Consider the following 15,125-nt stretch of genomic DNA (forward strand, 5'->3'; position numbering starts at 1 on the left):
CCACATATGAGAAGTATTTTCTTTCCTCCCTGTATTTGATTGCCATTGCTCCCACGGTCCATGAGCTAGCCCAAAGTGATATAATAATGATTTGCTGGCAAAAAATAATCAAACAATTTCACTGGCACAGGCTGATTACCTTGTGTTTAGCCACTGTTCTAAATTCCAACAAACTGAAAATGCTGCAGAACAGGAGAGGAAAAGGCGTCCCCACTTGAAGAGCTGGAAAGGCACATGACAAACATTTGAAATGTTTTGGACTGATCCTTCTCCCTTCCCTGGGCTGGTGCACAGCTCTGACAGGTGCAGCTTTGCACAACCCTCTATTAAGAGCCACAACCAAATTCAAAATCTAACCCCAAATTATTATTATTACTGTTATTGTGAGTCAGAGGAGGCTGAAAGGACTATTTCACAACCCTGATTGGATTCAGCTGCAGAGTTCACCATCAGTAAATGATCTCCGTGATCATCGCGCCAATGTTGCAGTGCTTTTAAAATGCCCTGACATGTGCTTTAGTGTGAACATCACTGGATTCTGGCTGGTTTCCAAGAAATTAATCTTCTCAGCAAATATTCTGCAGGGTGAGCGTAATGTGGTCTGTAACATGAATGCAAAACAGGGCTGTAGTTTAGCCCGAGGGGGACACTGATGTGTGATAAACTAAATGGGCCTTTTTGGCCCAGACTGCTGGGATTGTAGAGTCCCTTGTGGGCAAGACTGAAAGATAAGGTGAGAATAATCGAGAAACAGCAATTAGCTTCACCCAAGGAGGTTAATGAGGAAAGAAATTTTCCTGTTATAACAGTCCTGGTCACCAGCCTCTCCCTCCCCTCTCTCCTGTCCGTCCTCAGGGACAGTCTGCAATCCCAGCCCCATCCAATGATCCTTCCCAATGCTGGGATGCTGGTTGCAGAATAGACCGTTTATTCTGTTCTGTTGGATTACAAGTTTTGCTGTGCTTTGTTGTACCCTACATTGTATTCCAGGGATCTGCAGTGTGGAGAACACCACAATTGCTGGCCAGGACTGACTGCAGGGGAGCTGGAAATGCTGAGTGTGGAGAACAGTCTGAGAGAAAAAGAAGCCAGACCCTTTCCAGATGTGCACAGCAAAAGGTCAAGGGGCAAGCTGCAATGCAGGAAATCTGCTTGGGTATCTGAAATACACCTTTTTGCTTGGAGTTCAGCACCAGCTGCCCAGGGTGGCTGTGCTTCTCCTGTCTTGGAGATACTCAACACCCAGGAGGACAGTCCCTACACAACCTGCTCTAGCTTTGAAGCTGGCCTTGTTTTAGCAGAGGGTTGAACTGGAGACCTCCAAAAGCCCACTGCTGCCAGCAAACCCCTCTTGCCTGGACACAGTCACAAAGCAGGGCTCTTTCTTTTGCTGTAGCTTTTGGTGGTGATCTTCTCACACCTGCATTTCTGTAACAGCCTTCTGTTTCTGTCAGTAGGGTTCACTTAGAGCCCATGAAAAACTGGCAGGGCAGAGCAGGGTTATGGAAGGTATTTTCCTTAGGAAGCATGCATGGCAAATGACCAGATTTTCATAGAATCATAGAATAGTTTGGGTTGGAAGGGACTTTAATGATCATCTAGTGTCAACCATAGGCACTGGGCCAGGTTGCTCAAAGTCCCATCCAGCCTGGCCTTGAGTATTTCCAGGGTTGGAGCATCCGCAACTTCTCTGGGCAACCTGTTTCAGCACAGAATTCCTTCATAGTACGTAATTTCAACCTGTCCACCAGTGTGGTGCTGGGGAGCAGGCGTGAGCCCCCAGCCTCTCCTGTCCTGCCCCGGCTCCTTGTCCGCCGGCGGGGCACGCAGAGCGCGGAGCCGGGCGCGCTCGCTGAGCGGCCTCAATCGCTCCTCCACGCTGGGTTTGGGAAGCTCGAGAGCGAAGCGGATGGCGGAGGCGAGCGCAGACCGAAGTGTGGGACAGGCACTTCGCTCCGGTCCCTCCCCGCCGGCTGCAGCGCACTCCGGTGCCCCGGGCTCCACGCCGCTTTCCCCTCACCGGGACGCGGAACCCCGCGCCCTGTCCGGACACCGCCGCCGGGGACGGGAGGGACGGGCGGTCCCTGCAGGGCTCAACCGGGCGGCCTCGCCGGGCAGCGCGGCCGATGCGCCACCGGGTCCGGGTCCCGGTGCCAGTCCCGCCCCGCGCCCCGTGACATCGCAGTGACGCCATGGGGGCGGCCCTGGCGGCCGACGTGGGCGCTGACGTGGCGGCGGCGGGCGGGCCGGCGGCAGGTGAGGCGCGGCGAGCGGGCCAGCCCCGGGTGGGTGCCCCGAGCTGATGGCAGAGAGCGGGATCTATGCCCGGGGCCCGGCCTGGGCCTGGCTTTCCCCTCCTGCCGGTCCCCGGCGGGTCTCCGGGCCCAGCCCGGGCGCCCAGGCCCTGCAGGGGATCCAGCACTGACAGCCGGGCCCGGCCGGCGTGGCCAGGCCCAGACGGCTCCGTCAGTCCTGTGGAGGGCTGGGGAAGGCTTTTAGCCCAGGTGGGCAGGAACATCTCTCTTACGAGGAGATATGGTGGGAGCTGGGCCTGTTCAGTCTGGAGAAGAAAAGACTGAGAGGGGATCTCATCAATGCATATAAATGGTTTTAAGGTGGGTGCAGGACGATGGTGCCAGGCCCTTAGAGGTGGTGCCCAGCGGCAGGACGAGGAACAATGGCCATAAACTAAAACACAAGGAGTTCCAGCTCAACATGAGGAAGAACTTCTTTCCATTGAGGATAGCAGAGCACTGAACAGGCTGCCCAGGGATGCTTTGGTGCCTTGATGTCTCCTTCCCTGGAGACATTCAAAACCCACCTGGATGTGTTCCTATGTCACCTGCTTCAGGTGACCCTGCCTTGGCAGGCGGGTTGGACTGGACCAGAGGTCCTTTTCAACCCTAACAATTCTGCCATTCTGTTTGGTTAGAGGTGCTGCAGGTACCGTGGAGAGGGGGCAAGCAATGGGTTTGTGTCAGTGTATGGCTGCTTAGGCTGCTCTGTGTGTAGAGAAGCCTGGCTTTGAGGCGGTGCTGCTGGCTCCTGACTGTGCAAGCCAATGTGCTTATTTTGAACAAGACTATTCATAAAGGAGAAAGTGGAGAGGAAATTATCACAAGGACAAGCATATCTGAAGAAAACATGACGTAAACACTCAGGGTGCTCTACACAGCAGCCACAGGCAGACCCAGCTGCAGCCAGGCGTGCTGGCCTCGCCTCCTTTCCCCACTGTGGCACTGGCACACACCCTGACACTGTGGGCCTGGTGGCCCCGGCCGTTGCTGGCGCCTGGGCTCGTGGCAGCCCATCGCTGTGCATGTGGGAGGCAGGAGAACGTGTCTGCTTCCTCTGGCAGCATTTTCGTGGTTGCTCTTTGCCCCATGTGTCTGATGGAGATGCTGTCCAGACAGGATCTGGTCTGGGCTCTTGGAGAACTGCCTCCTGCAGTCTGAGTGAGGTGTAGATAATACATGTCTAGACAGTGGCAGATTTTGGGATCCAGATCTGACTCTTGTCATGCTACAATGGTACTTTGCATGTTATTCCTGCTCTGCCTTAATTTCCCCATCTGTAATACGGGGAGTGGCCTCTGACAGAGTGACTGAGAAAACAAATTGGCATAAACCAGCACACACTTGCAAGATTTAATCATAAATCTTGGCAAGCAAATGCCTGACCCTTGACGTTCCCTGTTCCCTCATGGTTCACCCTCAGTGCATCTCCAATCTTACCACCAAGAACATAGTGTTAATGCATTTTCAGCTCATTGCTAGGGGATGATAATATTTTATGGGCGGGCAAGGTTTGTTAGCCACTTCAGTTTTGCCCTTTGCTTTCTCAGGCACAGTGGAGCTTATGAAGGCCGAGCAAAGAGCTGGATGGTATTTTGTGTGAGCAGAGACAAGTGGCATCCAGACGTGGGGAACTGCGGAGACAGGTAACAAAGGAGCCTGATACCTTTGAAAAAGTTAGGGCAGGAAATGGGGATGGTTCTTGCACTGCTACAGCCACTACCTTAATTTCAACTGTGTTTCATTTTAATCACTGGAATGATTAAATAATGATAGAAATAATGATAGAGAAGGTGTTTTAACTTTGTAGAGGCTTGTAATTATGTCCAAGGGAGGAAAAGTCACCTATTAAGACTTACAGGGTTGACCAGAGTAAATGGCTACCAACTATCTCTGGGAAAGCAGCTTCTATTTATTTGGAAACTGAAGACAATTTTTATTGTAAAGTTTGTGAAGAATATTTTGAAAGCCACTTCTTATAATGTGAGGGTTATCCAAAGTAGAAGTACTCTTTAATTTGGGTTTTGTTGCTAATCTACCTTAGTTGTGTTTTTAATATCACAAGCAAATCTTTCAACAGTGAGAATACTTTTTAATTTTTTTTTTTTTTTTTTGGCCTTGAGAGAATCTCATCTTGCTAAGAAAACCATGGCTTGTCAGCAAGGAGCTTTATTAAAAGGCAAAGCCTTGTTATGCCTATGCCTATTTATATGAGACTTCTAGACTCCTGGCCTTGGCACAGGCCAAGAAAGGAAGCTGTGTCCTTATGAGTTTGTAGAAAGAGATTCTTTTCTGCTGGCTAGTCACTATGTTGTTGTTCTCTCTCCTGTGTGTTTCACTCTATCTGACCATAAATCAGCAGCAATGTTATAGAGTGTTACAGCAGCTGCTGTGGAGGACAAACAGAAACAATCACAGTCTTATAAAGTTCAGTGTAGCTTGCAAACACTGCATAAACCAATGAAATTTGTTCTGGAAATAAATCTGAGGTGTAATCCCCAGCAAAGGGACGAGATGCCAGTTTGAGGATACACTATCCTCAAACAGTATGTATGGTGTATTTTGAACTTGATTTGCTTATTGTATTCTGGGTTTTAAAAGACAGCGTACCTGTGTACCTGACTCTGTGGGCAGAGTCAGTCTCACACAGGTCTGGTGTGCTCTAAACTTCCTGTGATGAGACATGTGAATAGTGGTCTTGGGTTTTCTTTACACCTGAATGCACCAGATCTTGGTTCAGTTTGTTATTTGGTTGCAGTGCTACTGTGTGACTTTGGTCAAATCAAACATTGTGAAAGGCAGGCAGCTTTTCTGCCTTCCTGTTCAGATGGCAAATATCACAGGGCAGGGACTGTGCCTTATTGTGCTTTGCCATAAGACTGTAATGTCATCTGGGACTCCTGGTAGCTACTGAGGTGCAAAAAGAATAAGTGCCCGGATAAGCAAAAAATGTTTGAGACTTACATGCTGTTTGCTTCTCCTCTCTATGACCTGTTTGTAGACATGGCTGTGAAATGAGCTGTGAAATTAACTGGTCAGAATAAAATACTTCATAGCATGGCCTTCAAGCAGCACATAATCCACCTTGCCCTGGAAAGTGACAGCATTAAAGTTATAAGAGTTCTTAAAAATGTGAGAGGCTTGGGGAGAAAACCGGGAAGGGGATTATCCCACTTTGGGCACACTTTGGAGATATGAGTGAAGAAAAAGGTGGAGAACCTCTGAGGTTCAGGCTACTTGATTTTTACAGTTTTTTGGCCAGTCATCACTGCAGCCATCTCTTGTGCCAGCACAGCAGCAGGGCCTGATGCTTCACTGTGCCGGATGCTCACAGTGGGCACTGGCTGGTGAGGGTTTTGGGGGAGCACATTGAGAGGCTGGTGTTCACTGCAGTGCCAAAGACACATCCATTGCAAAAACACAGCCAGGGAGGGTGACTGGCCTGTGCCCTTGTTTTTCCCTCTGATCTGCTGTGTGCCATCCAGGCTGTGCCCCACCCCTGCCTGATACCAGCTGAGATCTGCAAAGCATTTGCCAAAGGTCTTTAGAGAACATTCCCGTAAGCATCCTTAGTTGTCCTCTGGCAGTCACTTGTGAGAGCTCAATGGGCTGGTCCTCCTGTTATAGTTGTGTTCTTGCTAGGTGAACTAGTATGCAGCCCTGAGGTCAATGTGGCCAGTGAATGCATCCCTCTGAATGTCCTTGGGAGGAGATTTCTTTTATCTGAGTTAATTCAGTCAGCAGTTCACCATGAAACTCTGGGCTGCAATAAAACTTCTAAAAGTTACATTTCTAATTGGTCCATTTCTGAGTTCCCCATGTGCATGTCTTCCTCTCCCAGCAGCCTGTGCTCCTGTGGTGTATAAGCCTCAGCATCCCTGGCCCTAAAGTGAAAAGGCTGAGAGTTTCTCTCAGTGTGCTTGATAGGTGGGGTGGTTCTGATCTGTGGGTACTTGGCTCCCATGCCAAGACCTTTCCTGGCTGTCACAGGGTATGTCTGAGGTGCTTTGTTCCTGGTGCTGTCCACGTGCAAGAAGGGGTTGACCAGTGCATTAAGCTTACATGTATCAGCACAGGGCATGCCATCCTTCACCAGGTGGGAAAGATCCTTTCCAGGACAGGCCAGTTTCGACTCTGGCCTTAACCAGATTTCTTGTTCTCAAGAAATGAAGGGAAAAGACAGGGATCTGAGAGGGATGATGTTGGCACAGTTGTCCTCAAGGGGAGTTTCCAGTGGAGACAGCTTCCTCCAGCCTGTGCATGTGGGTGACCTGGGATGGCTGGAGAAACACTGAAGTTTCATGCTTTGTTTTAGTTGCAGGTAGGAAGATGAGTCCAAAAATTACAACAGAGCTGCTGAAGCAACTGCGGCAGGTGATGAAGAACCCCAGATATGTACAGGAGCCTGTCCAAGCCTACATAGTGCCCTCTGGAGATGCCCACCAGGTATGGATGGATGCATTATGGGAATGGTCATACATTCCTTCCCTGCAAAAAATAAAAACCAGGTATAACTAAAATCATCCTTCATTCACTCACTGTAATGGTTCGAGCATAAAAGTCTGGGAAACCTGAGAAATATCATGTTGGGAAACATTTCTGGGGTCTGTTCAAGAGACTGAGGTTCTTATGTTCTTGTAACAAATCAGGGTGGATGTTCCACCAACAGCTTTTCGTCAGATTGTCTTCAGGGAGCTCACAGTGCAGAAAAGGGAGCTTGCCAGAGCACTTGCTGTACCCATGCTGGCTGTTGGGAAGAAAGGGTTTACTGGGGAAGGAACAGGCCTTATCTGGGCTTTACTTTCCCCAGTAGCATCTCCTGATCAATACATACTCTCAAGCAAGGTAGCAAAGGTTTAGTTGCAGAGTTTTCTCTTTTTTAGATCCAGTTCTTGGTGGAATTTGTTGCCTTACGCTAGAGCCCTTCAGTTCCCAGATGGAGGGGCCTTAGGAGAGGCAGGAAAGGAACAGGCTACAGTGACACTTCCCTTTCCATGCCGCTCTGCATCATGTTCTGTGCACTAAAGACAGGAGGCAAGTCTGGGCCCAGGGTGGTAACCCATGGCAGTAACTGTTGTGTATGCTTCCACTGTTAGGAATTTTGTAGTCTGTGACATAAATTTTAAATTGCTGAACTGCCTTTTACCTCCCCTGCTTGCTCATGTGTAAGGTTCACTCTTCTGTTCACTCTGTTAGGAGACCCAAGAACTGCTGAGGGTTTTTCCCTCCTCAGCCATTTTCAGGAAACAAAAGACCTGAAGCTTTACTGGCACACACCCAAAGCTCCCTTTTACCCCAGGGTGCACAAGAGCAAAATGCAACTGAATCAGAACCTTTGCCCTTGACTTGGCACTGGGGTGAGCTGGGTCCAGACTTGCCTGTGCCCTGGGACCATATGTGCAGCATCGTGTTTCCTCATAGGGAGATCCAAACTTGGGCAGGTAGGGGGAAGGCGTTTTCTGCAGCTGCTATTGTCTGCTGCATTCCTGCCTCAAGCTGCCTCTGTCCATATATAACTCCGGTTTCATTTCACTAGACATTAAATGCTGTCATGTGAGTTGAAGAATGTGACCCTCAGGACTTCTGGGTTTTTCTGTTGCTTTCTTTTCCTTGACAGAGTGCAGTTAAGCAGAGAACCCCATGTTGCTATTTCCTGCCAGGCGAGTTGGTCAGGTTTCTCTGCAGAGGGAATCTATCTGAATAGAAATGATTACTAAAAGCTGCTGATTCTGGTGCCTCCTGAATAGCTGGTGCAGGATTTTTTTCTGTAAGGGTTGGGAATTGAGGCAGTTTTTGCCAATGACAGAAACCTGTTGATCCCAGAACAGCCCTACTGATTCCAGGTAAATTGTGATGACCTGTGATTTGAAACTTCTTGATGTTCCAAGCAAGGGTTTGTTTCCTGTGTACAAACAAGAACTTTACAACCTTGCAGTCAGATTTTGGTCTTAGGCAGGTCCTTCCATGAGTCAGAATACTGTAGTTTAATGATACCCAAGTGTTTGGTGGCCCAAGCCATTTACTCCCAACAGTCCAAACAAGATATGTATTACTGTCCTTGCCTCTCTCACCTGTTCCTGAGGCTGTCCTGGCATCTGCATCACAGAACTTGTCAACAAGTAGGGCTTTCCCTCCTGTGGTGTTGCCACAAGGTTTAGATTGCTGGAAACTTTATTCCCTTCTGGGTTGCAAAGGAACCCCTGGATTGGACTGATGCTGATACACCCTGATGCTGCAACTTGCTGACTAATTTCACTTTGTAACACTGGGAATGTTGATGATCTCTTGAGTTCTGTGATGCTTTTAATATTGGTTTTCCTGCAAGGCTAGGTGGCTTAGATTATCATACTGCCAGGAGTCTTGCTACCAGTTGTATCCTTTGCTTCCCATGTTTAGTTGTGTAAGGAGCTGAAAGACTTGCAGAGCTTCTCAAACACAGCTGCCTCTGACTCAGACTTAACCAAGGCTGCCGTGGATTTGTGGCTCTTGCACTCAGCCCTGGATGTTGGCTGGCTGCTTTAATTTTTGAAAACTTTGATGCTGGTGATAAGAGGTCAGAGAAACAGACTCTTTCCTTGGGGGCCTGGGTGGTCCAGAGGCTGATGAGAAAGGAGGACAGTCCTAGCCAAAAGTGGAATGAAACCCAAAGAGTTCCACTTCTTTTCATGTGTACTGAGTGGCTAAAGGTGCCCAAGGATCACGAAGGGATGAAAAACCATGCTTTTAGGAATGAGGCACCTAAACCCTTTGTGGTTTGGTTAAAAATGTCAGAGCTTTTGGGATGTTGCAGTGGTGAAAACAGGATCCATTTTTATGTTGAATCAATGTGTGTTTACATTGAATCTGGAGTTTGCCCATATGGGACTATTCAGAGACTGGAAGAGCTGCTTCTTAATAGGAGGGAATGATGTTTGGATTAGAGCTTGGGTTTGGAGCAGTCACAGCTTAACTGCAGCTGGCTTCACCCTCCAGGCCTTGACTCAAAACAAATTTGGTCAGATTGGCTGGTTGTCCACATGAAGGAAGCACCTGCCCAGCTTAGGGCCCTGTGTTTGGGTTGGCAGAGGTGCTGTGTTCTGCTCAGGTCTGGCTCTTCTGACACACACTTGTGCTAAGCTGAGGAATCAGCCAAGTTATAAAGCAGGAGATGGCTTGTGCACAGGCTGCTCTGGCGTGTTCCAGATCTTTCCAGTGCAGTTAGGTTTTTGGCAGTGATACCTCCCTTCCTTCCAGGTACACTGTAGTGTTCGTTCTTTAATGACACCAGTGTCATGCCTCTGAGGGTAGCCAGATGCACTTTGCATTGCCGATCTTGGTTGACATTAGACTAGAATGAGCTTCAACATGTTTACAGCACAACCTTGCAGGCTCTGGGGACAAGCAGCACTGATTTTTTTTTGGGGTTCTTCCTGGCTTAGATGAGGGTTTTTTGTGATGTAGCCCCCAGTTTTGTCTGTGTGACTGACAGATATGGTGAGAAGCAGATGTGAAAAGACTGAGGCCATCAGAGCTGCAAGACAAACCCTAGGGAAATACCTTGTTCTCAGTGTGCTGTGGTCTATGCTTTGTGTGGCATACACAGGTGTTCCCCATGTAATTTTAGCTTGTGCAAAACATGGGCTCATCTTTGCACAGTGGGGGTTGATGCATGGAACAGAACAGGTGGGTGTGTAAGAATTCAGACTGACAGATGAATCAACTGTCTTTCCCTCCAGATCCCTGATACTCCCTTTTAAAGCCCTTCTGCCTCATTGTAAACTTTCAAAACACTCCCTGGATTTGTCTGTGAATGGGATAGCATGAGGTATGTCCATGTAGTCAAGGTCTTTACTTATTTGGGTCAGCTTTTACCAAACCCATGCACTTCTTTTCCTCTTATATTTTTCTAAAAATTGTTTTCATCCATTTCATCATTCTGTGATGTTAACCCATGCTATGAATGTGAAGTTGCTTTTTCAGAAGCAAACTAGCCTGTAGTCTCTGCTATGTTGGTCAACAGAAATGGAAAATAAATCACTGCTCTCATTTGTACATAAGTACATCATTTGGGATGTATTTAAGTGATGTGATCCATGATGGGAAATTTCCAGTATCTCTTATTGGCATTGGACCCTGGGAGATGATGTCCTGCTTTGAACTGGGAAGTGTGGGAGAGGGGAATCAGAGCAGTCAGCAGGCTGAATAGTCTCTAGGGAGTGTTGAAATGAGGAATCCTCAGGTCTGGCATCACTGCCTTCATGTTCTGTCCTGCTGCTCTGAGGCAGGCAGTGGGGAAAGAGACACTTGATTCTGTTCCCTCAACAGCTTTGTCCACTTTGTCTGCTGATGCCTTTGCCATTATTTTCAAGATGCTCAGTGGTGATAATGTGCAGTGTGTGGCTGAGGAATCCACCCCATCAGCTGGAGCTGTGCTGAGGGCAGTCATCCTTTCCCAAGGTGTCTATCCTGACCTCCCTTCTCCCTACAGGAGACATGTGACATGCTGAACATGTCACAGCCCTATGGGGCTGGACAAGGAAAAGCACAGGAAACTAATTGGGTCAGAGAGGAGGGTCTGGATGGTTTCCATACTCCCCTCCTTTCTGCCAACTCTCACTAGTGTTTAGGTAAAATGGAAGATTTCTTTGGAGTATGTACCAGGAATCTTCCCTGGCAATTGGGAGCAAAAGCCACTCAACAAGATCCTCTTTTAAGCCATGAGATTTGCTGTCCCAAGGTTCAGTTTCAAAATGTTAGTGGTGGATGGTTAGTTGGCTTCTCCCAGGAGGGGAGAGACATGGCTGTTGTGAAAGGGGTTTGATGATGGTGTAATTTGGAGCAGAAATAAAGAGTTGGTCCCAGGTGCTGTGATTTGTGCTGTTCACTCACTCCTGTGCTTTGAACTCTGTCTTGCTTAGAAAGTAGTAACAGATTTGAAGGGAGTATATTTTAACAATCAGGTGATTCTATCACAGTAGGGACTAAAAGCACCTGAGAATTGGGCTGTGATTTCCTAGCTCAGTTCCTAAGATGTTTCTTTGGCCCCAGCACAGCTGGGGGCAGAGAAACAGGCTTGGATTTCAGACCATTTGTAAGGTACAAATCCAGGGGTTTTGCAGCTCAAACGTCAGTGCTGTCAGCCTGGATTAAGCTGATTTGCTGATTTGCACTAGTTCATTAACAGGCCTACTCAGCAGTTCTGACCTACAAACTTGCCAGAATGGAATCCCATAAAAAAAGTCATGTGGGCCATGTGAAGGTTCAGTTGTTCTTTTAATTTTGGCAGTTCCTGTTGTTGGCAGTTCAGGTGTCTGTGCATTCTCAGGCTCTTCTACAACATTCTGAAAAGATGTGTCCAGAAACATAGGTTGTGACAGCTTTAGGATGAAGATGGACTAATTGCCTTTGATTCCCTCTCATCCATCAAACTCTTGATTTTGGCTGTGGTCTGATTTTGAGTAGGCAAGGAAAAAGTGAAAGGATTGGTATCCATTTATGAAAACTCCCAAGCATTAAATCTTTTACAGTCTTACCACCTTGATGATTTTCTTTCAATGTCACTATTGCAGGAAAAAAAGTGTCTTAAAGGAATTCTTATAAATGACAGTGAGAGGACTTCAGTGGAGATAGTGAATTTTTCAGATTTTATGTGCTGATTACCCCAAGATTGAGGGGTGCTTCTGGTTTCCTTTCCCTTCATATTGCAGCTTCAAGGGCATGATTTGTTTGTTGCCCAAAGGGGAGGCTGAGTGTGAAATAAAAGTCTGCAAACTCTGAAGCACTTCAGTGTTTACAGATGTTTGTGGGAGAAAAGTGCTGCAGCTTAAAAAAACCCACCAGTTCAACATAAATACAGTATAATCACAGTGGAGTAGAGCCCAGGAATTTTTAACTCATTTTGTTCTCTCTGTGGTGTCCTTTAGGAGAAAAAGCTTATCAAAGTATTTGTCATCAGATGATTGTTTTTTTCCCCTGCTGCTATAAATAATTGCTGCCTCTTTTGTTTTCTAGAGCGAGTACATTGCACCCTGTGATTGCAGAAGGGCATTCATCTCTGGATTTGATGGCTCTGCAGGTACCTTTCCAGAACTTGGGTTCTTGCATAATTTTCCTCTAAAGAAATAGTTCCTTTCATGGCATAGAGGCAGGATGGAAAAGAAAATCTATCCAGCTTGTTTGGACTGTTTTATTCCCATTTCAGCATCTGCAGAATTATATCTTGGCTACCCGCTGGAATTATGTAATATCAGCGGAATAACAAGTTTTCAGAAAATGTTTGACCCCTAAATGAACCTCTCATAAAGTAAAATGCTGTTAACTGTTTAATGTGGTGCCTGTAACCTGTGGTCATTTCTATTGATGTGCAGCCAGTATGAACAGATTTTTACGTTGCCCGTTTGGGCTGGGTGAATAGTGGATGGCCTTTCTGTTTAGCTGGCCTTTCTGTTTGAACAGAGCCAGGGCCAGAAACTCTGCATTTGGAAACTGAGCACTGTGGAAAAGTTTGCTTATCTTGCCGAGACAGGATGTTTTCTTGGCTGTAGGATAGGTCTGTGTTTCAAGAGACCTAGTTTTTACCCTAGCTGTACCCTAAGCTGTGCAAATTACTCTGTTTTGTGGTTGTTGGAAAGTCACTTTAGTCTGCTGAAGTTATTTTCCCCTCTAATTGTATATCAGTTTAATAAGTACTGGTACCTATATTTGGAGGGTCTATTCATAAGTTCCTGTGAGCTCTGGGACCTCATTTGGAAGGTGATAAATCCAAGGCTGTGGGCTGCTGTTAATGACTAACATGAATCCTGTATTAATTTTGCCCCTTCTGCGCAACCTCTTCATAACCTTCCTCTCTAATTTGTGCCCTTGTTATGCACTTGGAAGGTTTGTTCCCAGCCTAATGCACAGCCAGTCATTGAGGTTTCACACAGGGACTCATCTTACGTTTCTTGCTTCATTTTTTCAGGCTGAAGCAACTTAAAAAATGGGGTTTGTCTTGGGGGAATTTGGTAGAAGACAATGAGTTAATAATTGGAAACTATGCTCTGCTAATCTGAGCATCATTTTTTTGCGACAAAGAGTATTGTCAAGATGCAGACTCCAAAGACTTGGATTCAGTTTCAGTTTGTGCCATGGTTTGTTTTGTTTTGTATTGTTAAGGGCAAGGCAGCTTGAGTGCCTTGCTGGGATGTCACTGCCCCTCAGCTGTCTGCTTGCATCCCTCCATATGGAGTCAGTAGAATGGGACAGACAGTGAAAATAACAGAAGTTTATGTTCATGTTTCCTGTTCAGCCATCTCTGCTAGAGCTGTAACATTTGGGAAAGGGGTGCAGCTCACAGCTGGGAGTGATACCCTTGTCTGCAGGCCTGGTATCAGCTGTGTTTTGTGGGTGGCCAGAGCCCAGGCTTCCTCCCCAAAAGAGGATGGGATGGAATTCAGGGATGTAGGGTATATGTTACTGTGACAGCAGCCAAGTTAGATCACAGTCTCTGTTACAGAAGGTTTGGAAAGCCCCACTTGCCCAGTTCCACTGGTTGGCTGAGATTTGCTTGAGTTCATCTGAGGCAATTCATTAAGGTGCATCCTTGTGCATACTGTCTCCAATAGGATTTGGAAGGTCACAGGGCAGGGGAAACAGTGAATATCTCCACTGAAACAGGAATTATGTTTAAACAGTGATCAGAGGCGCCTTTTAGGGAATTAGGGTGAATTTCAAACACTGTCCCTGCTGTCTGTGTCTCTGCATGGTGGCTGCCTACCCTGAATCACCCTTCTGCCTCCCTGCCTAGGTACTGCCATAGTCACTGAGCAGCACGCAGCCATGTGGACTGATGGACGCTACTTCCTGCAAGCTGCACATCAAATGGATAGCAACTGGACACTCATGAAAATGGGTATGCAGGAGCCTGGGATACTGCTCCACTGATCAACGGAGAACAGTCACTTCACACAAGTACATCTTGAGCTGTGGGGATATCCCATCATGCAGGGACTTTGGGACATATTGGATACACAGCTTCTGCTTTAGTGTCCTGTGACTGCCCTTGCCTGTGGGTCTAGACATTCATTAGTAGACATTTCTGATGCATTAGCTTGGACTTTTTGCATAGTGTGGGAATGTTACAATGTAACTGCTTCTTTGAACTCTTTTTTTTTTTTTTTATCCTTGAAGGCCTGAAAGATACACCAACTCAGGAGGATTGGCTAGTGAGTGTCCTCCCAGAAGGCTCAAAGGTGGGAGTGGATCCTTTCATTATTCCAGCAGGTTGGTTTTACTAACTCTGGGTTGGGCAACTGGATTTTGCTTCCTTGCTTCTCTGGCTGAGCTGTTGTGTGATGGTGTGCAGCTACCCATGTTTCAGATGTAGTGGTGGTTAAACTGTTATGCCAAACAGGTTGGATTTTGGTTTAGCCATGTATCACAAGAGTTACATAGCAGTGCATTGGCTCCAAAGCACAAAGGATGAGAACTGCTTTCTAGGCTTGCAGTGACTTTACCTGAAAAGCAGAATTCTGATCACCTCTTTTTGTCTGTGCTTTGGCTTGTCATGGGCACTTTAGTACAAAGGTGCCTTGCTCAGCATGTGAGCAAGAGCACCCAGGCACAATTCAAGCTGTTACTCCTGCTTGGTGGTCTTGGGATCTCTGCAGCTTTTCCTGTAGGAAGCACAGGGAGAGGTATAATTTATATCAGAGTATCCATCTATTCATGCTTCAAAACATGAGGCACAATGCAAAGGTCACTGGAGGCAAGGGGAGATATTTGCTTGTTCAGATGGATTAAGGACCTATCTTGTGGCTGTGTGGAAGTGACTCTCATCTTGTCTAGCTTAGATCTAACACAGTTCTGCACTGT

The 15,125-nt window shown here is 47.0% G+C and overlaps 1 protein-coding gene across 3 annotated transcripts in view; it reads left to right on the forward strand.

The window, feature by feature from the left end:
• The first annotated feature begins 2,102 nt into the window (after positions 1-2,102).
• Positions 2,103-15,125, forward strand: part of XPNPEP1 (X-prolyl aminopeptidase 1) — a 31,378-nt gene continuing 18,355 nt past the window's right edge. Inside the window, exons 1-6 of one of the 3 annotated variants that reach the window (XM_053983488.1) lie at positions 2,187-2,256; positions 3,845-3,940; positions 6,610-6,740; positions 12,285-12,348; positions 14,059-14,163; positions 14,442-14,534. In XM_053983488.1, the coding sequence (XP_053839463.1) occupies positions 6,624-6,740; positions 12,285-12,348; positions 14,059-14,163; positions 14,442-14,534 (379 nt within the window). In that variant the 5' untranslated portion in view covers positions 2,187-2,256; positions 3,845-3,940; positions 6,610-6,623. Of the gene's footprint in view, positions 2,257-2,540; positions 2,616-3,844; positions 3,941-6,609; positions 6,741-12,284; positions 12,349-14,058; positions 14,164-14,441; positions 14,535-15,125 lie in introns of those variants that run through there. The other 2 variants (XM_053983486.1, XM_053983485.1) reach the window with 2 other exon arrangements.

This window comes from Vidua macroura, chromosome 8 (assembly GCF_024509145.1).
Source record: "Vidua macroura isolate BioBank_ID:100142 chromosome 8, ASM2450914v1, whole genome shotgun sequence".
Taxonomy (NCBI): domain Eukaryota; kingdom Metazoa; phylum Chordata; class Aves; order Passeriformes; family Viduidae; genus Vidua; species Vidua macroura.